This window comes from Melanostigma gelatinosum, assembly GCF_949748355.1.
Source record: "Melanostigma gelatinosum genome assembly, chromosome: 10".
NCBI classification, from domain to species: domain Eukaryota; kingdom Metazoa; phylum Chordata; class Actinopteri; order Perciformes; family Zoarcidae; genus Melanostigma; species Melanostigma gelatinosum.
In genome coordinates this window covers 22457578-22480329 of record NC_136643.1, presented here as the reverse complement: position 1 = coordinate 22480329, position 22752 = coordinate 22457578, and the positions used below count along the sequence as shown (strand labels likewise).

The window sequence follows — 22752 nt, the reverse complement described above, 5'->3', positions numbered from 1 at the left end:
TTGGATGTTGATGTTGAAGTCCGAATCTCATCATTACGACAACTCTGATGTGACTGTTGACTTCATATATTATCGTGGGTTGAGTCGTTTCTTCCTCTCATCCTCTGCAGGTATTTAAAACTTGAAAAATCCACAAAACCTTAAGTAAACTTTTTAAATGGGCCACTCAAGAAATATTATGGTCATTTCCAGCACAGAATGCAAATTTACTTTTTATGAATGGGCTAAAATGACAAACAACCCCCTCTCACTCTCACACACTCACACACACACACACACACACACACACAGTTTACTGAGGCTTATCGGCCTTATCACCACGTGAGTAAATGAACTGGCAGCTGCAGCAGCACGACTCCCCAAAACCCTGAGTCTCAGTCTGCGCCAGCTGAGAGCAAACAGCCGGCCGAGCTGCATGTCTTTACACTGCAGGAGCTCCATCACTGTCTGCACAAAGGTGGAGATACTGAGGAGGAGGAGAAGAGTCTGCATGAGAGAGAGGAAGAAGAGATGGAAAGAAAGTCATCAGGTTCACATGAAGCTCATCACTTTCAAACTGCAGAACTAATGACATTCCCATCAGCCTCAGCTGTACTTTGATGACTGCTCACTCATGTGAGCATGCCAACATGCTACGGTGCTGAACGTCAGCGAGTTGTTACCCACGGATGTGCACAGGGAACTGGATGCAGCGTATGAGGCGTGGGCCCCGTTCATTCAAGTTGCTCAGAGGTGCATGAAGCCAAAAATGTAGACTTCTGAGTATAAAAACATCCGGATCGTCCCATGGAGTCTGAGCAGGTAGAGTACGTTGGCGGTTTACAGCTTTTTTTTTCTTTGAAAACGACGCTATGAGAGCAGTAAAAGTGAACCAGTACGGTTGAGTTTTGGGTCCAACATCAACAATGAGCGGAAACTCAACATAAAGCTCCGTAAAGACGAGGGGAGCTGCAGATTCAGCACGACCAACAAATTGTTATTTGATGAATTGTTGAACAGAGTTTGGATCATTATGTGTCTATTTCTGTCGATATGAGTCAACGGCATTTCAACCTGCCGTCTTCTGTTGTGCCACTAAACACCCACTCCAGTAATCAACCAGCCATTAGAGCCGGCCTCGTGTGACCGTTGCACATCAAGAACCTGTAATCAGAGCGAGCTCCGTCTGGGCCACGGCAGTACCCAACGCAGACGGAGACAGTTTAACATCATAATCAACAGAGCGGAGTCCGTAACCACACTGTCGGCCATTCTTATAAAACACAAGGAAAGCAAACTGTTGATAAAAGTGATAGTCCACTGCTTCCAGCAGATCATCCATGAATTAACTGGTCGTGCCCAAGAAATAGTCTGAAGCATAACTTTAGCAAAACATCAAATATGTGGTAAATTTATTCAAATAACGCCTGATTGGAATTTTTGGCCAAGGTTTTTGCATATGACTGGCTGGCGAATGCCCCTCAATGTCATCAGTCTCATCTTGGCAGCCAACGTGTTGCTGGTTCTGATGTCTCCGTCGTGTTTTCATTCATTATTGAATTCCTTTTGGAAGATGCATTTTCATCTCAGAGCATCAGTTTAACATTGCTGCCTCTGCGGACTTTGGAGTCCTTATATACAAATATCACCACACTTTAATATAAACTCCACATTACAGTTTGGGCTGAATCTCACTGTCAGCTTGATTGAGCGGAAAAAGCTGTTTTTCCCCAGAAGGATGGGCTCGTAGACGTTTGATTTGAGATCATGTCAGAGTACAGTCAGGTACGATCATAAATCAATTGGTATTTTTTGTCCACAGGGAGTTAGGAATCCGGATCCTGCCAAGTATGTGTACTATAGCATTACGGTATTCTACGGACCCAGATAAGTGGCAGAAAACAGCCGGGAAAAGAAAACCACAGAAACATTGGTGTTCTCAGTATTTATTTTTTCTTCCTTTGTAGTAGCCCATTGAAGGAGCAGAAATATTTTACAGTGAGAGAACATCAGTTTGGTTATTTACAAGATATAACAAGTGACGTACAACTCACAATGTTGCTTTGTGTTCGGAGCGCTGGAGGAGGAGGAGGGAAAAGAAACCACGACAGTCATGTTATCGTTGTGAGAGGTCTAAGGTCCAACATCACATACAGAAACAAAGAAAGAGAATATGGCTACTGCTGCGTGGCATGATGGGAGACTGCACAGTGGAAGCCATTGCAGAAGTCCCTGTTCAACCCTGCAGCAAGTCAATGAACGGGATTAAAGTAGGACTAAATAAATACACAGAAACACAAATCTCCAGTGCCTCCATTTCTTGTAACTTTCGACATGCAAAGGAAGAGAAAACCCTAAAAAACAACAACCTCTTGCTGCAGTAGTTCTTTTAAATGAGGGACTTCTACAATGGCTGCATCCAACATGACAATAAACCTGCCGTCGAGGCCGTTTAACGATCTCATCTGGTTTACGCTTCGAACGGAGAAACGGATGCGACTCATGAACATCCGCCTGCACCTCAGACGTCCAGTGCGCCCTCGTTAGCTAACATAATGACGCATGAGTCACTTAAGCAGGACGGGGTCGATGCACACGAGCTCACGCTACAGCAGCTTGCAAATGATCATCAGGGAAGAAAGAGAGAGACGAGTGTCCTTTTGCTCATCTGACGGAGCGAGAGACAAAGAGAACTCAGGAACCCACGCCGTGCCGATTTCACTTTCGCTCGACTCAACTTTTAAGTTCCTCCCTCGGGGCTTTTCTCTGGGAAAGTTCAGCTCCACAACAGGAACACTGAATAATTAATTTGACTCATTTAAAAATCTGAGATGAATCACCTCTGTTCAACATGACCCCCACACCCACAAGCAGCTTTACCGGCAGCCGAGGCAGAAACAGAAACTCCAGGAACGGTCGTCAATACTCGCCCCAGATCACTGCAGCGATCAATACGCCCCGGTCCACAGGTGTCACAACTAATATTTTAGACTGACAAATGTGGCCTGTTCAAAGCTGAGGGTGAGCCATGTGAGCCATGCTGACCCTGCAGGACTTCATGCCCGGCGGTTTGGTGTCGACAGGCTGATCCACCAAACACTCAAAACTTAAAGATGGAGTTGAGAAGCTGCTGAGTTTTAGTTTTGAATCTTTTAAACATCCTCACATTTAAAGATTTAGCGACTGAGCTCGGAGTTACATTTTGTCTTTTGGTGATGAAATCTGCCACAACGGTTGTTTTTCAACCAGCAAAAACTGTCTTCAGCTCATAATGAGAAGGTTCCTCCCGAGTAGTTTTTAACATTTATCATTACTAACCAAAGAACCAAACAAGCAGGAGAGCAACATTTGTATCACTCTCAATTCATGCGTCCACAATTCAAAAAATGCATACATAGTTTTGGATTAATTTGTCCAGGCTGTGGGGATTTATGCCTCAGCGAATTGAGCTTTTAACACAATTCTCTTGTAATGTGTCGAACATTTTTTTCAGGGAAAAAGGAAACGTGTGCTATTTGCCCAGTAAAGACCGGCTGATGAACACTTCAGTCTACAGGAGGTAACAACATAACGTGGAGGCGTCTGCTGGGGGGGGGGAAACAGCTCATTCTCGGAAGCAATTTGTGTTTCTGAACACGGTTATTAAATCAATACTGCCGTGTTATTCAGTGTATTTGACTGAGACACAGCTCAGTATTTTTGTTTGGCTTTTCAGCACTGATTTATGGGTTTGATGAAATACTTCAATGTTCTGCACAGAGGGAACAAATGTCTTTCATTCTGTTACATTCCTACTTTGAGACAAAACACTGAAAAGGCAGTCCTACAAAACTACGTGTGTTAAAGAAAGTAGTGAGATTACAATCCTTGTCCTGATGCCTTTTCAGTCAACCATATGCACCCACTTGATATAACAACAATCAGCAGTCTATTCATTTTAACTGAACTGGAAACACTAAATAATGCCAGTCAGGCTTCAGCTGCAATGCTTGAATTTTTCTACAAAAAAAAGAAAAAGGAGGCGAAGGAACATTTCCCAACAAGAACTGAAGTAAACAGAACAGTTCATCGTGTGTGTGTGAAGGAGTTGAAAGTGGAGGTTTGTGCGTATCGACTCAAGTGCAACTCAAGTTTGTAGGTCTGAGGAAACGTGACGGGTTGAGACTGTAAGCGGAGATGACAGTGTGACTAAAAAGGAGGCTGCTTTCTGCCGAAGTGAAACCTGTTGCGGTCTACCTGTTGGACACCTGTACAGAGTCACGCCATCATGCCACAGCACAAGAGGGAGAAAACTACGCGTCTTTGATCTCCTCTCGGGTGCGAGAGGCTCGTCTTGCTGTCCGTCTGTTGGGGTGGAGTGGTGGGCGGCTGGGGGTGCGATGGAGGAAGTGCGAGGGTGAGGAAGTCATGGAGGCTTCTTTCTTAGATGGGCAGCTGGAAGGTGATGTCCACTTGAGCTTCCTTAGCCAGTGAGATGATTTCAGAAAGCTTTACAACCTGTGAGCAGAGAGACGGTCGAGTGAAGTTCAACGAATATTCTTATTTTTCAAAGTTAGCAGATCCTCACGTTAAAGGGAACATACTTGTTTTGCATGTTTTGGCCCATTTACTACAAATCACATATACTTCACATCACAGCTGAAGAGTTTGAAGACCGTGCTGCTGTGTTTTAGATGTTTGTATTATATCAGATTAACTGTTCAAGGAAGCCATTACCGGTAGTTTCCTTTAGTTTCTGTATGATTTGAAAATGTATTAACAAGTAACCAGGGCTAAATTGTTTTTAAAAAAAGCTTAATTTGAGTTGTAAATCTCTATTCAACAGTCTTAGACAACATAATTGGCATTATATCAACCGTTAAGAATGTGTTGGTAGAAAACTAACTAAATTAGGCTCAACTAGTCACCTCAAAGATGAAAAAAAACGAGAAGTTTAAAAGCAGATTGTTGAAGGTGTGGCCTGTGATTCTGGGGGGTATTACAGTTATTCATGTGTCCAAAGTGAAGTAAAAAGCCAAGACACAGCACATCAAGGACAACAAGTAATACAGTTACATGTTTCACCTGACAATCACAAGTTTAAGATTTTCATACCATAAGGAAAAAGATGGAAACCAATGGCTGCCCAGAGCTTTAGAAAAAAACATCCACTAATATAAAATAAAAAAATAACTGATTATTCTAAAAGGTGCTTTTTGACCATATGACTTCCAAAAAGAAATTACCATAGCAGGACAAAAAAATGCTTCTTTTAATAGCTTTTTAGTTTCAGTACTCGTGATTGCAGCCGGTACTGACAAGAAACAAAAAGACACAAAATAAAAGCGAGCAGAGACATGAATAAAGGATGATGAAGAGAAAGGTTAAAGATGACTTTAACATTCATCAGTGGGAGGCAGCTTACGTACTCATACATGTAGATTTATCTGCTACACCAGGGATTCCCAAAGTGTGGTGCGTGCACCCCTGGGGGTGCGCGAGCTGCCTCTAGGGGGTGCGCGAGAGGAAAAGTGTAATGGCGTCTGATGGTGTCATAATATTAAATATTTAAAAAAAAATTGAATTTAAAAAGTGGGATTTTTCACAAAATAAAAACATGAATTATAAAAATCCCCTTTGTAAGATTTAAAATTACAAACGTACAATTTAATAAATGCACTTGAGCTCCTTCCGGCAGTCTTGCCGCCTGCCGCCAGTCGTACACACTAGCGAGCCTAGCTTGTGCAGCTAACGTAAGCTAACAGCGAACTTCATGCATTCAGCAACATTCATGCAAATATGCTAAACTGGCTGAAATCGGGGAAACTGTCAGGTGGGTCGAACGGGAGTCAAACGGGAGTCAAACGGGAGTCACAGGTTGCTGCTTCCTGTGCTTTGGTGAGCTCATGTGTTATAAAGCCAAAGTGACATTTCTCCTCAGAATCTCACACACACACACGTTTATTCATCTACCTGCCGACAATACAAGGTAGTGTGTGCTTAAGTGTGTGTTGTCACGATAAATCAACTCAAATTTGTTTTCACAGCACGAGAAATAGAGTGTGAGTGTGTGTGTGTGTGTGTGTGTGTGTGTGTGTGTACCATTTTGGCAGCCTCGTCCAGGTCGTCACAGGCCAGGATTTTCAGCGGACTGGCAGCGATCAGAGCTTTGGCATCGTCCACTCTCGTCCCTTCAAAAAAGACAAACTAAATTCAAGATTTTGTCGAATGTGAGGTTTTGAAAACAGTGTAACATCATCTCAGAGGAGAGCAAAAATAAAGCAGCCAAATCATTCATGACATTCTTACTTTAAAAACAAAAAAATTAAATATGCATGAATATGATGTCTTATATTAAAAAATACTGAACTTAAAAAGTCAGCAGCTCTAGGAGTTAATGAAGCCAGTCTTGCCAGGAGGCAATGTCTGCTTGCGTGTAGTTGATTGGCCAACAGCGTCTTGCCAGCTGACATGCAGTCGCTGACGTTTCTTCCCACTGTGGTGTTCAGTCGTGTGTCACAACCGCTGTCAGTCATTTATGACTTCCGGGGATTTAAAAGTAAGAAAAGAGTTGTACTTATATTTCAGGGTTTTATTAAAATCAGATTTAAAAACCTGTCCAATTTCCTTCACACATGGATGACAACTGCCAGGAAAGACTAATAAAGTGTCACTGAGTAAATCTGTTTATGCACAGAGTGTTAGAGCTTCACTCCAAACCGAGACATCAGGCAGGACGACCTGATGATGCACCAAATCTGTGCGCTCGCAAATATTTATCAACGTCATCTGAAGGTGCTGTACAGACAAAAAGGACTTAGAAGCTTTTTGATCACCAGTTGCTCTCGACAATACAGAGTATAAATGTACATATGCATATAAATACATGACAATCCACAGTTCAGTCGGGTTCATCGTTCTCTGCCTGTGTCCAGGAGCCAGACTTTGAAGTGGGAGGCATCAAACAGACACAAGTTCCTCTGAGCTGCCAGCTGCTGCCGGTTAACCCGTCTGACTGGAGGTGGTGAGGTCCGTCAGTGTGTGTGTGTGTGTGTGTTTAGTTTACTGGAGTGTAAAGAGGCTGATGGCTCAGGTCGGTTGAGTATATAAAAAGCTTTCTGTTTTATTGTGTTTAAATTCATTTTCAGGACATTTTCAAAAGCAAAATTTGTGAATCTCACATTTTGGTGGAAGTCTCAAGTATAGACGTAGTGTTTGGGTTGAAGGGGCTAAATTCTAAATTCAGAGCATTTCTATTGCCTCCACATGGCTCTAAACATGGCGACGGCTGAGCCGACGACTTGCAGCCAACGGTGCCAACAGCGCAGACAGAGATAACCGTGTTAACCTGAAAGGGAACCAGATGGTGGGTGCTACACTGTATCAGAGCAGTGCAGGTGGAGGCCATGAGCTACCCACTGGGGCATGCGCACATGCACCATCATGCACTAAAAGGCAAGCGCAGCCCGACCGCCTATGTCCGGCATCCATGGATAAATTGTTCCAGGTTTTCCCAGATGTGTGAGAATCTAACAGTTAATTTTATGTGAGAGATTTCTAAGAGTGTGTGTGTGTGTGTGTGTGCGCGCGCGTGTGTGTTCTACCTTGTAACCGCACTACGATGGGGATCTTGAGGTCCAGTTCGCTTACAGCCATGATGATGCCCTGAGCGATGACGTCACACCTCATGATGCCTCCAAAGATGTTGACCAGGATGGCCTGAACCTGAGCAACACCGCCATAACATTGGCATTACATATGCTACAATAAATAATGTAATGGTGTAGCAATCATAATTCCAGCATTACATAAAGAATTAAACAGCCTGTGGGATCAGCAGGCGGTGTGTTCTTACCTTCCTGTCAGAGGTGATGAGTTTGAAGGCCTCGGTCACCTGATGAGCTGTGGCTCCTCCTCCTACATCCAGGAAGTTGGCCGGTGTGCCGCCGTGGAGCTTGATGATGTCCATGGTGGCCATGGCCAGACCCGCTCCGTTAACTAGAAGGAACAACGCTCTTTGGTCATTTCAGAGTAAAATATCAAACTTGAAAATCACTGACTGCAGTACAAGCTAGCAGGAAAGTGAAGTGTTTGTTTCGTCCATATCCCCATTGTTGACATATTGAAATGACAGATGTAGACGGTCGCACTGACCCAGACAACCGATGGTTCCATCCAGGCCGATGTAGTTGAGGTCGGCCTTGGCAGCCTGCCTGTCCCGGGGATCCTCCTGGGTCCAGTCCTGCATGGCGAACACCATCTTCTGGCGGTACTCTGCGTTGGTGTCGAAGTTGATCTTCGCATCCATGCACATCACTGGTGACAAACAAACACAACACTTTGCCATTAGAAGAAGATTAAGTTCTACTGACGTGACGGACGTGACGGTTGTGTGCAGAGATTTCCATTTCAGTCTTAAAACCAGAAGGGGCACAAAATCATAATATTAATCAACAGATAAATACACAATAAAATGAGTCATTAGTTGGAGATCCATTACATATATTAAGCATCATTACAGTACATTGATACATATTTCAGGCTCTCGTTAGCGGTTAAGGTTCGGTTGCAGGCCTGCAACTAATGATTGTTTCATGTTTTGGTTATTAGTTGTAATTAAAGGTCTGCGTTCTCCTCTTCATACGAGTGTGTTTAAAGAGCTCTGACTCACGCCTGAGGAGCTCATCAATGTGGGTTTACAGAGTCATTAACCAGCACTCAACACACGCAAAACACCTCAAACTGAAATCAATCTCTCTCTGTGTGTGCGAGTGTCATTTAAAACAATAAGTTAAGTTTGTGAAAATAGTGAGATCGACCCATCGATTTTTAGATGCTAAATGCCTCCCTAACTTATTGATCCGAGAGAGCTGGAATTCAAACCACGACTTAAACTTAAAAGCTTAAATATGGAGCTTTTGTTTTATTTATTTATTTTATTCAAATCTCACGAAAAAGACCAAAATCACCCATGTGTTCGTCCATCTGTCAATGTTGTCTGAATTCCTGTCTGAGGCTTTCAGCCACAAGCTCATTGGTTCCTAGTGAAGACGTATATCTTTAAAAAAAATACACATATATGATTCAAACAGGAGGAAATAATGCATTTGTTTTGGACAATTTTCAGAAGTGGATGAATCCAACTTTGCTGCTCGAGTAAGTATTTGGGGCAGCAGGACTGTGAATGTGGGATCGAGTCAAAATAAACTACAGTGTACGTGTTCATGGTAGTGAAACAACATGTCACCCAGAGCAACGGTGTTTAAAGTAGAGTTAAAACGAAGGACCTCTACGACAGAGGAAAAAGATAAACCAGGCTTTGATGCACACACAATATTTGTTAGTAGATCCATTCATTGTGTGTGTGTGTGTGCGTGTGCACCGATTCCAGATGCGTCCTCGACCATGGGGTTGATCTCCAACATGGAAGCGTCGTACTTGATGAACAGATTGTACAGTTTCATCATGTTCTCCGCCGCCTCGTTCACCAGCGCCGGCGGGAAGCCCATCTTCTGAGCTACCTGCAGCAACACAAAAAGATTTCATTAGTAACACTCGGTATCGTGTTCACGCCTTCTGAAGGTGCAGCCGGTTGGCTTAGCTTAGCATGAAGACCGGAAACAACAACTAGCCTGGACGGAGTTTCCAGTCTTCACGCTAATACATGTTAATCGGTGAGCTCAAACATGTTTTCAGTTTGTTTACGGATCAAACTAACAAGATAAGAGGAGACACTATTCATTTAAAATGCCGTCGCATCAAACAGATGATTATACAGTTCAGCAGATGGCTCGTGTGTGCGTCATTCCTCAGAACATTTCCGTGTAATTCAGTATTACACACAGTATCAGCATTTCATATCTCAGCTTTGAAGACTGAACAAAATACTAGACTCAATTGTGCTGTTAGTTAACTTAGTCTCTCTTCTCTCAAACACTGGCAGCAAAAAATACAATTTTAAAATATGTTTTTTAATCATTTACATATCTTCTCAACCAGCTGAGCAAATAAAAACAATGCTGAGGGCTGTCATTCGTTAATGTCAGGCTGCAGCCGCACAGACACATCTGCACATTTACCGTGTCACGTTGTTGATACCGAATACAACATGAAGGTGTAACAGTTTTGTGTTTAGAAAATTGAAGAGAAAGGTAAGATTAGTCATTGCTGATCAGTCTCGAAAAAGGTTCAAATGGTGCACGATTGAACCGTGGTGCTCATACTCTACAGTAAAACCAGGACTGTAGTACTCGAGTCAGGTCTACAGACGTCGTTTCTACTATTTCAGACTTCTCCGCCACAAGTGAAGCCTTTCACAGTCTCCACCAGTTTGCTTTTTGCTGAACCAGAGACTCGGGAACCTTTAATAATCACATCACTGTTCACATGTGTTCCCTGTTCTGTTATTTATAAGTACAGGTAATGTTTATTTCCCACATAATAGTGTGAAAGCTGTTTGAGGACCGAGTCAGAGGGTCTATCTAGATCTATCTACCGTGGAAACACTGACATTCGCCATGTGATGAAGAGAAAACTCGGATGTTTTAGTACATTTGAGGGCGAGACACTAACATTACAGTATAATGACAATAATAACAGTATTATTCTTGTTAATATTACTCTTTTCTTGTCATCATTCTTGTTCTCTCTCTCTTTCATTTATTCTTAATCTTCATGTAAATCAAGGCATATTGTGTTTTCAGTATAAAAATGTTCAAAATAAATAAAGCCGGCCTTAAACTCCTAACATCTAACCTGCTTATATTCATTGAGTTTTTATTCTGTATCAATGCTTTTGCAGAGTCCAACAAAGTTACATCATACGGGAACGAGTAATTTATCCAAATGTGAAAGTATATACGTTAACGGAAGTATATCATGAATTACTTTTTATATCTTTATGATAAGGGTCGTCTGATATTGCTTCGATCTGGAATAGAGTACATTACACGATCACTTGATCTGTGAAAACAATGAGAATTAACATCGTTAAGTAATTTCACCAGATTTTAGCTCTAGTAGTACTTATATTGCTAATAGAAAATAGAGTTGGGAAAGGCCTTTTAAAAGACACTATGAACATCAGCTTCTTCTTGCATCACTGCAAACACAGTAAAAGCTGCAGATGAATGTCGTGCAGCTTTACAAACGTGGTCTCGGTGAACAAAAATAAATGAAAAGGAGTGAAAGAACAACAATGAACCTCCGCCTACTTGGAGAGCTTTGCAATCAGCACCTCTCCCCTTTGTCAAATATATCGAGTCTCTGCTCTCACTGCGACAACCAACATCCAGAGCCACGAAAACTCAAGATTATACAGCGAGACGAGAAGGAAACTGGACTGAGACAAAGAAAATGAAGGGAGTGGAGGAATGAGTCTATTCACAATCAAATTCAGAGAAAATAGATTAAAGATTTATAAAAAATAAACTCTTAAATCGGCATCTGAAAAGATTTAGAAAAGATAAACATGTCTGTTCACAAAGCCTGAGCAAAATACAAAAATGGCAATTTCAGTTTTTGATTTGTTGCTTACGGTTCTATAAATGCCGCATCCATGCATGAGCTGTTTGTTTGGTTTATCTGTATTCTACATGACTTATTGTTGTGACTTTCTGGTTCAAAGAAATAACGTCCAGAACACGGAGAAATGAAACAGGCAGGGTCGACGCTTTATCAATATGACAACTTTAATTAGTGCCGCTTTGGAGACTTCATTGACGTTTGCTGTATCTCACATGTACGTCAGCTCTGAATAATTCAGATGGAAGTTGGTTCCACACTGAAGTTTGTCCAAAAGACATTTGTTCTGTGAAAAAAAAAAAGCTCAACTGTTTAGAAAAACTGTAATCTTTGTAAATAAAACAATTGTTTCCGTCATGTCCTTTAAAGTCGAGGGTTTATTTTTGACTAACGGACGATTTTAAACATCCGAGTGTCGCTAATAACAAACAGAAAAATCTAAATAGAATGATTATTTTCAAAGCAGCTTTCACAATCATAAAATACAGATTGTTTTCTATAAAGACCTGGAGATTAATTATCATTTTGTTACTCCAAAAAAATCACATCTGCATCCGGGAGGAATGAAGTCTGCGGAGAAGAGATTCTCTCTAAGCGGAGACTTGATTTGTGAGAAAAGATTGGACCTGTGTCCTGTTAAATGAAACTGTTTCCTTCTGAGACACAACATATAGCCTCTCGTGATTTAGACATCGTCTCCCACAATGCAGCGTGAACACAAACAGCATCCCTTCCTTCTCTTTTTCGACTTCTCCTGCAGCCCAAGCCACACAGTTGGAGCGTCTCCCGTGTGTTTTGTGACTTGCTCCATCTACTATTGTTTGTACCTTGACAGCCTGCTCCTTCTTAATGCCCTCGACAATGTCGATGGGCTCCTTCACAATGGCGTCTGGACTTTCGGCGGCAACATCTTCGATGTTCACGCCCCCCTGCGAGCTGCCAATCAACACGGGGCCCTGTGGGAAACAAGAGGGGGTGATGAGGAGTTTGACACTCTGACTTTCTGCACTATTTCAATTAGAAAATATGTGAAATTAAAAGATTTTAGAAAGAAAAAAGGATGGAATCCGATGATAGACACGCACACATTTTCACATAGACAAAGAATTACAAAATATCCGAACGTTGTCCATAAACTACAGGTAGCCTACAGATCGGATCCAACAGGATGTAACCGTTTCTGTGACTTCCTGTAAATTCTTTGAAGTCTGCTGGAAACTGTCCGACTTGATCGCAGCTTTTTCTCTACGCCCTGATGCGTGATCTCAAACTATTTCCATCCACATACTAAGGAAAGTGGTTTAATGACATAAAATGAGAGGACGAGCATCTAAACAGCAAAAAGTGGAGTCTTACATTAAGTTGAACTTATTTTTAGGGCTGGAATGATCAATAAATGATTGAATGATAATCAATGAATCGTGTTGTCCTTATATTTAAGATTTTTGTTTGAAAAGTGACTCAAGCGATTAGTCGTTTATCTAAATAGTTGCCAATTCATTTCTGTATTTCTGCATCAATTTCTTGATGTATTGATTAATCAACTCGGCATTTCAGCTCTAATTTGTATTACAAGACGAGGACAAGCGACACTAGCTCAAAAAAGTAAATATCCAAATTGTTTGTTTCAATCCAGATGTGACGTCAGTTATTGTCATTTTCTGATAACTCCCTCTAGGTTGAAATACCCCTAATCAACAAAAATAATGTCTGCCAACTATTTGCTTGTCGTCCCAAAGTTATGTTCTATTTTCACAGATCTAAGATCCACATTTCCAAATCTACATTTCGAGACGGCTGAATGCTGCACCCTATTCTGGCCCTTTACACTGACACTTCTTCTGCACACAGATAAAAGTGAACTAAACGTTGTGGAGATGCTGGATCTTAAGATCTGTGGTTACTAGAAGTCTCCCTGTCGACAGATCTGAAGGGGAGGCGCTCCACTTCAAACACTCCCCCTTTAATAAAAGGTTTTGTTCCACAGACTCCCACCTGTGAAATAGCTTCTTTTGTCTTTTCTCTGCTGTAGGAGTGAAGACTATAAGAGCAAAAGGACACATCTCTGATGAGTATCATCATCATTATCTATGACATGTATGATGTATGATAATGATCTCATTGTCTCTGTATTACCGTCTCCAAACTGAAGAAGAGCAAGGATACTATACTGCTCCTACAGAGACACATTTAGTATCTTATCTTACCACTCAGACTCTCCCTAAACTGTACTATTGATATTTCGCTGACCAAGTAGTTGAGCAATGGCTATAAAATCTTCTTTTTTCATCTTGCGGTATGTCTTTGGACTTGATCTCCAACTTCTCCCAGACTGAGGAGCTACTTTTAGCACTAAATTGTTTGGAAATGACTCTTAAAGTCAAGACTGACAAGCCCCTTATTTTTAGGATTTTCTCCCAATTTCCAAATTTACTTCCAGCGTTAGCGGCGGTATTCCCTGAACAACCCTAATTCTAAGCTTTTGGGAGGTGGACTGACAGCAGGCCAGCAGGCAAAGCCAGTGGTCAGATGGAAAATCTGGTAATGATGAAGCAAGGGTACCATTTAGTTCCTTCGCTGGTGAGAGACGATGCAGGTTTTCTCACTCGTCAAATCACATTTAAAGCCTTTCCTACCCCACCAGCAATGCCCATTCTGTATTCAGCTGAACGAGGACACTTGAGATTCACTGGGCGTTGAAGGGATCAAACCTCTGACGGTCTGTCATTTAACATACATTAAACCGTGACCTGAGACCATTGTACTCTATGTCACCATTATCTTCAGTGCTGTGTTGCCATCTGGTGGTGTGATACAGCACAACCAGCAAAAAGGGATGACTTTATACCATCACCAGAAACTTGTAGCAGACAGTACAGACAGCAGTTTGAATCCACCTTCAGGCCTCACAGTATCTAAATGTTTGTGTGTGTTCCCTCACCTGGTAGGACCGCTCCATGGTGATGGCAAAGTAGTACTCTCTGCGCGGGTACCTGCGTTCGCAGATGAACACCTGGTTGCAGATACGACCCGCCTCCCCGGTCTGCTTGGTGTACAGCTTTCGACCAATCATCTGGGATGAAATGTCCCGGGCCTCCTCTGGCCTGGACAGGAGCGGGAGGAAGAACATCATGAGCGTCATGTACACGGCCTTCTTATCACATCTAATCAGTCAAATCTAAGAATACCACATGAAGCTGATGGTGACTTTTAGAGAGCTTCTGGTGGTATTTTGTTCCCTACATGCAGACTGAAGATAATCTTCCCCTTCATGTTCTTGCAGCTTCTCTGCAGGTTGTTCCTGCCACACTGTTGACATTTTACTATTTCTGAAAGACAGCTTTGCCCCTTAAAACTAATGCAACCTTCTAAAAGACGCATGCAGCACTTCAGCTACAACTTTATATTTGTGGTGCGCGTCTTGAAAAGCAGAGGTTTAAAATTTCTCTACAGGAAGCTCAGAATAAATGTGGATAATGGTTCATAAAAAGCAAAAGTCTCAGGTTCCCAAAGTGTGTGTACTGCTGAGGACCCAATGATGTCAAAGTTAGTGAAGTGAGAATGCGTTCAATAGTCTGAAGTGGGCCTTTACAGGCCGTGGCTCAGACTTCAGTCTACTTTTACTGCTGGATGTTTCATCATTACAACCAAAGTCTTCTTCACCTCCCTGGAGTTAATGAGCGGTTCTTGAGAACGCCGCAAGCACCCGAGCACCCGGCCCGTTCCGAACGCCCACTCTCGGGGAGCTGCACTAATACTGTCAATGCAGCATTATTTATGTTTGTTGGTACTGGATTTGTGTTTGATGACAAGAAGCTGGATTACTTACGAGTAGACGATCCTCACTCCTCCCTTCAGTCCGCCCTCAAATGTCCCCTTTCCTCTGCCGCCAGCCAGCACCTGAGCTTTCACCACCAGGTCCTTTGAAGCTGACACACACACAGAAACGTCCATCCATAAAACACTGTCCTATTAACTGTGATGAAACAAAAAGACGTCTATGACAGATGACTCTGATGATGACTTCTGCATCCCAAACCTCCCCCTAACATCCCGCCCACTGCAGTGCTGAGACAACAAGTCAATCAGGCGCCAGACTATCAGAAAACAATTCAGATAATTCACCAACGCTAAGAATTAACATCAAGAGTTTTGGGCTCATCAGTCTTAAATGTAAACTTAATGTCTTTGGGGTTTGGACTGTGTGAAAAACACCTGAAGACGTCAGATTGGAACGATATTGTGATACATTTGATACACATGCGATACTATCTACATGTTTCCTCTGAAAACGATGCTATGGCAGCAGTAAGAGTGATCGAGAACATTAAAGCTGTGGGCCTGACAGATACACAATCAGCTGAAACTCACTATAAAGCTCCGTAAAGCTGAGCAGAGGTATTAGAGCTGCCTCCTCTTACTGTCCTGCAATTACGTTAGCCGGGTGTCACCTGATAGCACTGAAGCGGGACGTTGCTATGTTTAGACCAAGTGTTTGTCCGTCCCCATACTGAACAGCTGTTTAAAAACCCTCATAGAAAGGTCATGAAACTCTGGGTTGGTCTATAAGAACTAGAGCGGGGTGTCGAACCTCCATACTCTTGTGGAAGCTGCCGAAAAGTGTGTGTACCCGAAGTTAGCATTAAATGTCGGGTCAGATTTGTTAGCTTGTTGAATTATTCTTTGATCAACAAACTGTTTATCTGAAGTTCGTGTACGGCTGCATGGGAAACTTCCTCAATATAAGATGCTTTGAGTTCAGCAAAGACCCTTCCTTTGATCATCTGTACAGATAAATATGTATGATATTATTATTTGATTATTGCCAGTTTCTTACCGATCTGCTTGGCCACAGAGTAGGCCTCCTCCGAGGAGCTGGCCACCAAGCCGTCTGGCACAGCGATGCCGGCCTCCTTCAGCAACCCGATGCTGATGTACTCATGCAGGGAGAGGTTCCTCTGCTGCTGCTGCTGCTGCAGCTGGGACACATGGGCTCCGAACAGACCCGAAGAACCACCGAGAACCTGTGCAGCAATAGTGGACTCCTTCAGTACCAATGAAAACTTCATGTTTTTATATAGAGGGTTCATTACTGCATGTACAAGCATTGAATGGCTTTTGCATTTTTCAGTCCCGATACTGATATGAAAAAAAAACAAATACTGATATGATATCTGGGCTTTGGGATGATTGGTAACATAAACTAGAAAATTCCTAAAGAAATATTGACAGTGTGGCTTCTACTGCCCGTCGCAATATATACACACGCCAATGTTACCGGTAGTGTCAACGCTGTGTGAGGAGAGGCGCGCCAAACTTTTGGATAAACCTGATCATTATTAAGCCCGGTGGATAACATACAGGTGCTGTGGCACAAGGTAGTTTCACTGCCTTGTGCCACAAAGCCACACTGAATAAAGTGTTCAGAATAAAATCAATAAAATTCGAGTATATCGTGTATAAAGTGTAAAAACATAGAATTGAATATATCTGCCATATTGTCCAAGATCATGTTATTTGAATTATTATAAGCCCAATATCAGTATCGGTGCATTCCTATTTAAAAACATTTAAATCCTTATTTGAATTAAAATATCTCAGAGAGATGCATTACAGCATCTGTAAAACTGACAACAGCTAAATTACAGACAACAGGTTGTGATTGTCCACACTAAACACACACATTTAAAAAAAAACAATCTACAGCAACAACAAAAGCATCTTGAGTTACTTTCTCAGAACAGAGAAGTGTACAGTCAGCAGGACAACACACACAGCAGAGGGAACTTCATTAAGGATATGAAACCGAGATTGTGTGTTAAAGGGCTTCTCAACTCAAAATACCAAAATCTGGGAAAACTACAGAAGTCAGTAATGCTGGTCTGATAATATATACTGCCTGCTGCATCAGTGTTTACACAAAAGCCTGCTGATCTGCTACATCAACTAACACAATGATCAAAACAGGGCACAAATAGATAGAAGAAGACCAGGTATTCCAACATGGCGTCAGAACTTTTGGTTCTCAATTTCAGCTCCAACACGCTGCTGTTTGAACTCTTTTTTAGCAGCTCGGACATCTGGTCAGGACTAAACGGGGCAGAGGGCAGATCGGGGAACTAGGTGGTTCCATATCTTGTTTTGTCTCTCAGTTTCCATTTCCAGTTGTTATCACCAGCTGATGTCATTCATATGAACTGCAACAAATAACAATCCAAATCCCTGATATCTGGTTTTAGATACTGAACAGTGCATTCAGAAAGTAGTCCCCTTTCACGTTGCAGCAAAACAGCATTTTAGACATTTTTGCAAACGACACAATGACAGCTGACATTGAATTATGGCGTCTCCCATTTCTCTTGATCATAACTGAGATGTCTCTACACCTTGATTTAAATCCATCTGTGGTAAACTCAATTGATTGGACATGATTGGTAAATAAACACACCTGATATTAATGAGGTTGAAGGAGCTGCCAGCAGAACTCAACAGACCGGATTGTGGGCGGCTCAGAGCTGGGGAAGCAGTGTAAATACTTTCTGAATCACAAGCTCCACATTAAGGCCCAGATCAGACGTTACAAGCTTCCCTTGAGCCAGGCAACTCATGAGTTGTTTGCAACTTGCGTGAGCGGGACAATACACGAGACAAACTTGAGTTTAATAGCAATATAAGTATGGGTTTCCCACCTACTGTAACTTGTACTTGCAAAAATAATGGCACCTCCTCTGACATACCAGCAGGACGCCATGTTTGTTGATCATTGTTGACAGCCTTTCTCTGCAGTGAACGCTGTTGTCAGTGCTCACTGAGGCCGAATGGATTTGTCCAGCTAACTTTCCTCCAGAAGACGCCATGGTACAGACGCCATGGCAATGAGACAGAGGCCATGGGACAGACGCAATGGGACAGACGCGATGGCGCAGAGCTTCTCCTCCACTGTGCAGGTGGAGGTCACCGGGCTACAACTGCGCACATTCACCTCCAAAAGACACTGTTGAAAACACACGGATGTGACCGAATAAGCGCCGGATAAAACAAACGTTTATGTGTGTGTTAGCTGATGTTTCTGCCTGGGTCACTTCATTGTGACAGCCGAGCTGACGCTAACTCCGTGCTAGTTAGCATGCTAGCCAAAACAACAGCAACCCAATGATGATGTTGCTAATGTCAGATTTGACCCTGTCCGTTTTGGGGTAAACTGTAGTCTTTAACGATGGTGGGTGACTTCCACACATACCTGCTCGGGAAGCAGGAGACCATCGCTTCAATGCAGGAAACACACACTCACCTTAGAAGCGGAGCTGATGGTGTTCCTGGCCCCTGAGTTTCTCAGGCTAGCCGTCAAACGGCCGCAGATCAGGGACGTCGCCATGTCTACCTTCTTCAGTGGTGTAATTGACGCGCATGCGTGTTGAACTGCTAAGACGGCTTCGACCAGTGTCGCTTTCAATGCTGTCGGAAATTAGTTAATCATCTAAAAACTGATCCCAGACTGGAAAATATTGAAGTTACTACAATTTGTGTAAGGCGAAGATGAAGTACAATTGATACCAGATTAAATAAATAGCATGTCTTCGCTCTTTTTAGCTATAATACACAATATCGATTCATGACATTTCCAGTTTACAGAGTGCATGAAGGCAGCAGTGTCATGGCATTGACAGTGTAAATATAGACTCATTCTGGCCTTTCACCTAAATTAAATCAATCACTACTGTGTAATATATGGTAATTAGAGTATTAATCATGTTTAACTGAGTCAACTCATATTTGTAGATGAAGAATAGGAATTATTGTATTTTTCAGGGCTTTTGATCAACACCTTGTGTCTTACCGAGTCTGAATATTATCAAACCGTAAAGAAACACTCCCTCCGTCACGTTATCACAAATCTTCACATTATTTTTACAATGGAAAAACGGACAAACACACACCCAGTTTTTATTCCAAAAGTATTTATTTACAAGGCTGAGTATGTACAATCTTATTTACACAGAGGTAAATCCACAGCATTAGTCCACATTGTTATTCAACAACCTGCACTACACGTAGAACATTCACGCTAAAACTGACAAAAAGTAGTTACACACTTCAAACACAGGTCACAAAGAGCAAGAGGTCAGATTTTGGGTTTGGTTTCTCTTTGAGTGTCTTTTAGAAGGATATTAGAATAATTACATCGTCGTGTAGAAGTTTAGAATAGGAGTTGATCTTTCTTATTTGTGTTTAAACTATATACAATTAAAGTACATCAGCCACTCTTATTTGTTTTCACTTATATTTTCAAACTGGTGCAAATTCAAGAAGCTCTGTTTACTCTGGAGGAACAGCTCCCTCTGACTGTTTAAAGCCACACAGACTGACGATTAGGTCGGATTTAATTATGATAATGATTTCTTCAAACCTTCAACTGCTGGGCCACACTGGACCAGTTACGAACAATCCAAAGAAGAGGAGTTAAAACACAAAGATAACCTTATTTGCAATGCAAGAATCTAAAAATGTCTCGTACAAACCGGCTCATTCTACAAAATGTACATAAAAGATGGCCCTTATTTTACTAAAGGATAGCAGAGAAGAGACTAAACTAAAGATCTCAGCTGAGAAGAATGAGAGTGGAGCTTCTACATGCAGCTTTTAATCTCTTTTCAATTTAGGAATTAGCTCCTTCGTGACTCCAGAGATTCACTACATGCAAAGTTTTACCATAAGACACTCATGTAGACTTGGATTTGACGTAAACGGAACATGTCAAGAAAAAGTAACAGAATGGTTTTATACATTTACAAGCTTAATTGCTGTCCTTTTTGTCTGACCAAAGCTCAGTGGTGACCTTTCAAACACTCACACTCAGTCTCAGTCTTTCAGTCGGAATCACTGCTGCTGCTGGAGGAATCAGTCGACATGGCTTCCACGTCGTCCTCGTTCTCCTTGTTGTGACCCGGAGGCTCGAGGCCGAAGTCGTTGCCGTGATGAGGAGGCAGCATCCCCACGGAGACGTCTGAGGACTGCCAGGGGTAGTGAGGCGTCAGGACGTCTGAGAGGACAAAGAGGAGAGACGGAGGTTATTCTGGGGATTCACAAATCTAGCCGGCGAGTGCCCATGTAATAACAGTAATAATGTCCTCTGAGGTGTCCAGATGAAGACAAATAATACACACAGTAGAGGACTCTTACTTTGACAATTACGCCCGACTGGTTTGGGCAAAATCAAATCCTTCACCAAAGAAAATATAAGAAATCAATGTCCAAATGAAAACTTACGACTTAAACTGATTCATAAGAAATTGTGTTATTAAATGATGTCTCACTCGTGCGACTTTAGTGGAGAAGTGCTCGGAGAGTGGAGTAACATCTGCATCATTACACGTGATAAACAAGGAGACATTTTCTAACCATGAACTACAACACGTCTGTCCACAATGCCATCAGTTCATAATTTTGTCCTATTCGACGTTTGTGTGAAACGGTCATAATAAGCACATGAATTCTTGAGTTATGGCCAAAAAACGAGTTTTGTGAGGTCACAGTGATCAGTTTCTTCTTCAGTCCAAGATGATGCCTGTGCCAGATGTAATGAAATCCCCTCCAGGCGTTCACATAGGTACGCACAGATGGACGGGACAACCTGAAAACATCCCGCCTCTGTCTCCGGCACAGAGGCATAAAACCCTAATCCTTTGGAAGGACTTACCTGGTAACCTCCCAGCAGCCAGCGCGTCACCCGGCAGATGACCATTCACGCCATTGGTCGGCAGGTTGGCCATGTGACCCAGCATTCCACTGCGCATTTCCAGGTCAGTAGGATAGGGTCTGCGTGGATCACCTGTAACCGACAGACGTGTTAGCGGTGAAGGGAAACATGAGGAGCAGGAGGAACAGTTATTCTGTGGTTCCTACCTGGTACCCAGTTGAGCGGCGCACACACAGCGTTACTGGCACTGATCCTGTGAGCATACTTGATGATTTCCTCTGAAGAGATGCTTCCTGCAAAACAAGTCAACAAACCATCACACACACAACCAGAGTCAACAAGAGCAGCAATCATCAGAGAGTGATGGACAGGTGTTTTAACTCACCTTTCCTGGCTTTGTCAATGGATTTGAGTTTCTCTTTTGCCTGGTAAACAGCAGTGGCCTTAAAAAATAAAGATGAAGGACTCGATTTAGATAAGATTAGGCAAGAAGTCAGTCGTGAGGAAAGACAGTGTTGGTGCAGAAAGATCTTCTGGACAGTTTTTAATGTCACAGTATTAAGTCCCATATTTAAATTAGTCACAAAAGCACCACCCACCAGGATGTGCTCCGCCTCCTTCAGCTGCTTCTGGAGCTGCTGGATGTCGCTGTCTTTCTTCTCCACCTCCTTCTCCAGCAGCTGCATCTCCTGGTGGACCTTCCCCTGCTGCTGAGCCGTCTCCATCAGCTCCAGGAACTCCCGGTCCCTTTGCACCAGCAGCTCCAGGATCTGAGGACCACACACAAAACACTTCCAGTATATACACACACAGGTTTTATTTGAATAGATTGTACTAAATACTACCTCCACCACTCTGATTGAAATCAGATGGTTTAACTGTTGGACAGTGTATCGTTATGAATGAAACTCTTGGTCTGTGTATTGTTGTGAATGAAACTCTTGGACAGTGTATCGTTATGAATGAAACTATTGGTCTGTGTGTTGTGTTACCTGGGTGTCCTCTCCTGTCTGTGGCAGCTTCTGATTCCTGGACAGAGCCAACATCTCTATCAACTCTCTGGAATAATAAAAACACAAGGAAAGGAGATTCAAATAGCGGCTAACGTGATGGTTAGCTAGCTGATTCATGTGCTCTGACAGGCCGAATAAACTCTCTACACGTGAAAGAACAATACCATAATTAACCGTATAAAAGCGACACCAGGTTACAACTGCGAGAGTTTTAACTTTACCGGGATAAAACCTCCAAATCGTCCAACGCAGACAGCAGCCGTTCCTTCGTTGATTTCTCTACCACCGTCGCCATGGTTGGCTCGCGTCGCTTCTGAGCAAGACAGGAAGTGACGTCTGCAAATTGTTCTTTGAGGTTTTTTAATAATGTAAGCTGGAAGTGTCGTATTCTACTACCATCTTCTGGTGAAGTTACCTCCTACAAGTACATGTATTCATCTTCTGGTGAAGTTTTTCTTTTTGCCCCGAGGGTAAATCCCCAACAATAGCTTTAGTCCACTGAGGAAATATTGTACTTTTTACTCCACTAACCGTAGTTACTTACTGTTTTATATTATAAAT

At 42.4% G+C, this 22752-nt stretch overlaps 2 protein-coding genes across 2 annotated transcripts; both read right to left on the bottom strand.

The window, feature by feature from the left end:
- Positions 1-1915: 1915 nt before the first annotated feature.
- On the bottom strand, positions 1916-18875 carry sucla2 (succinate-CoA ligase ADP-forming subunit beta). The gene is made up of 11 exons (XM_079276897.1): positions 18773-18875; positions 16319-16505; positions 15311-15410; positions 14423-14585; positions 12309-12437; positions 9341-9479; positions 8113-8274; positions 7814-7956; positions 7563-7683; positions 6061-6149; positions 1916-4476 (listed from the first exon to the last, which is right to left on the bottom strand). Exons 1-11 carry the CDS (start codon positions 18854-18856, stop codon positions 4402-4404), a joined length of 1392 nt encoding a protein of 463 aa, XP_079133023.1. The 5' UTR covers positions 18857-18875; the 3' UTR covers positions 1916-4401.
- Positions 18876-19527: 652 nt separating this feature from the next.
- On the bottom strand, positions 19528-22492 carry med4 (mediator complex subunit 4). The gene is made up of 7 exons (XM_079276725.1): positions 22413-22492; positions 22171-22237; positions 21778-21948; positions 21564-21621; positions 21385-21471; positions 21179-21310; positions 19528-20521 (listed from the first exon to the last, which is right to left on the bottom strand). Exons 1-7 carry the CDS (start codon positions 22484-22486, stop codon positions 20349-20351), a joined length of 762 nt encoding a protein of 253 aa, XP_079132851.1. The 5' UTR covers positions 22487-22492; the 3' UTR covers positions 19528-20348.
- Between the last annotated feature and the right edge of the window lie 260 nt (positions 22493-22752).

Coding starts and splice junctions, on each gene's coding strand:
- sucla2 (XM_079276897.1), bottom strand. CDS start 18,856: ATGGCGACGTCCCTGATCTGCGGCCGTTTGACGGCTAGCCTGAGAAAC. Junction 7,957..8,112: donor TGGAACCATCGGTTGTCTGG/GTCAGTGCGACC, acceptor TGTTCCTTCTAG/TTAACGGAGCGGGTCTGGCC. Junction 6,150..7,562: donor CATCGTAGTGCGGTTACAAG/GTAGAACACACA, acceptor TCTTTTTTGAAG/GGACGAGAGTGGACGATGCC.
- med4 (XM_079276725.1), bottom strand. CDS start 22,486: ATGGCGACGGTGGTAGAGAAATCAACGAAGGAACGGCTGCTGTCTGCG. Junction 22,238..22,412: donor GATTTGGAGGTTTTATCCCG/GTAAAGTTAAAA, acceptor TTATTATTCCAG/AGAGTTGATAGAGATGTTGG. Junction 20,522..21,178: donor GGCTGCTGGGAGGTTACCAG/GTAAGTCCTTCC, acceptor TTGTCCTCTCAG/ACGTCCTGACGCCTCACTAC.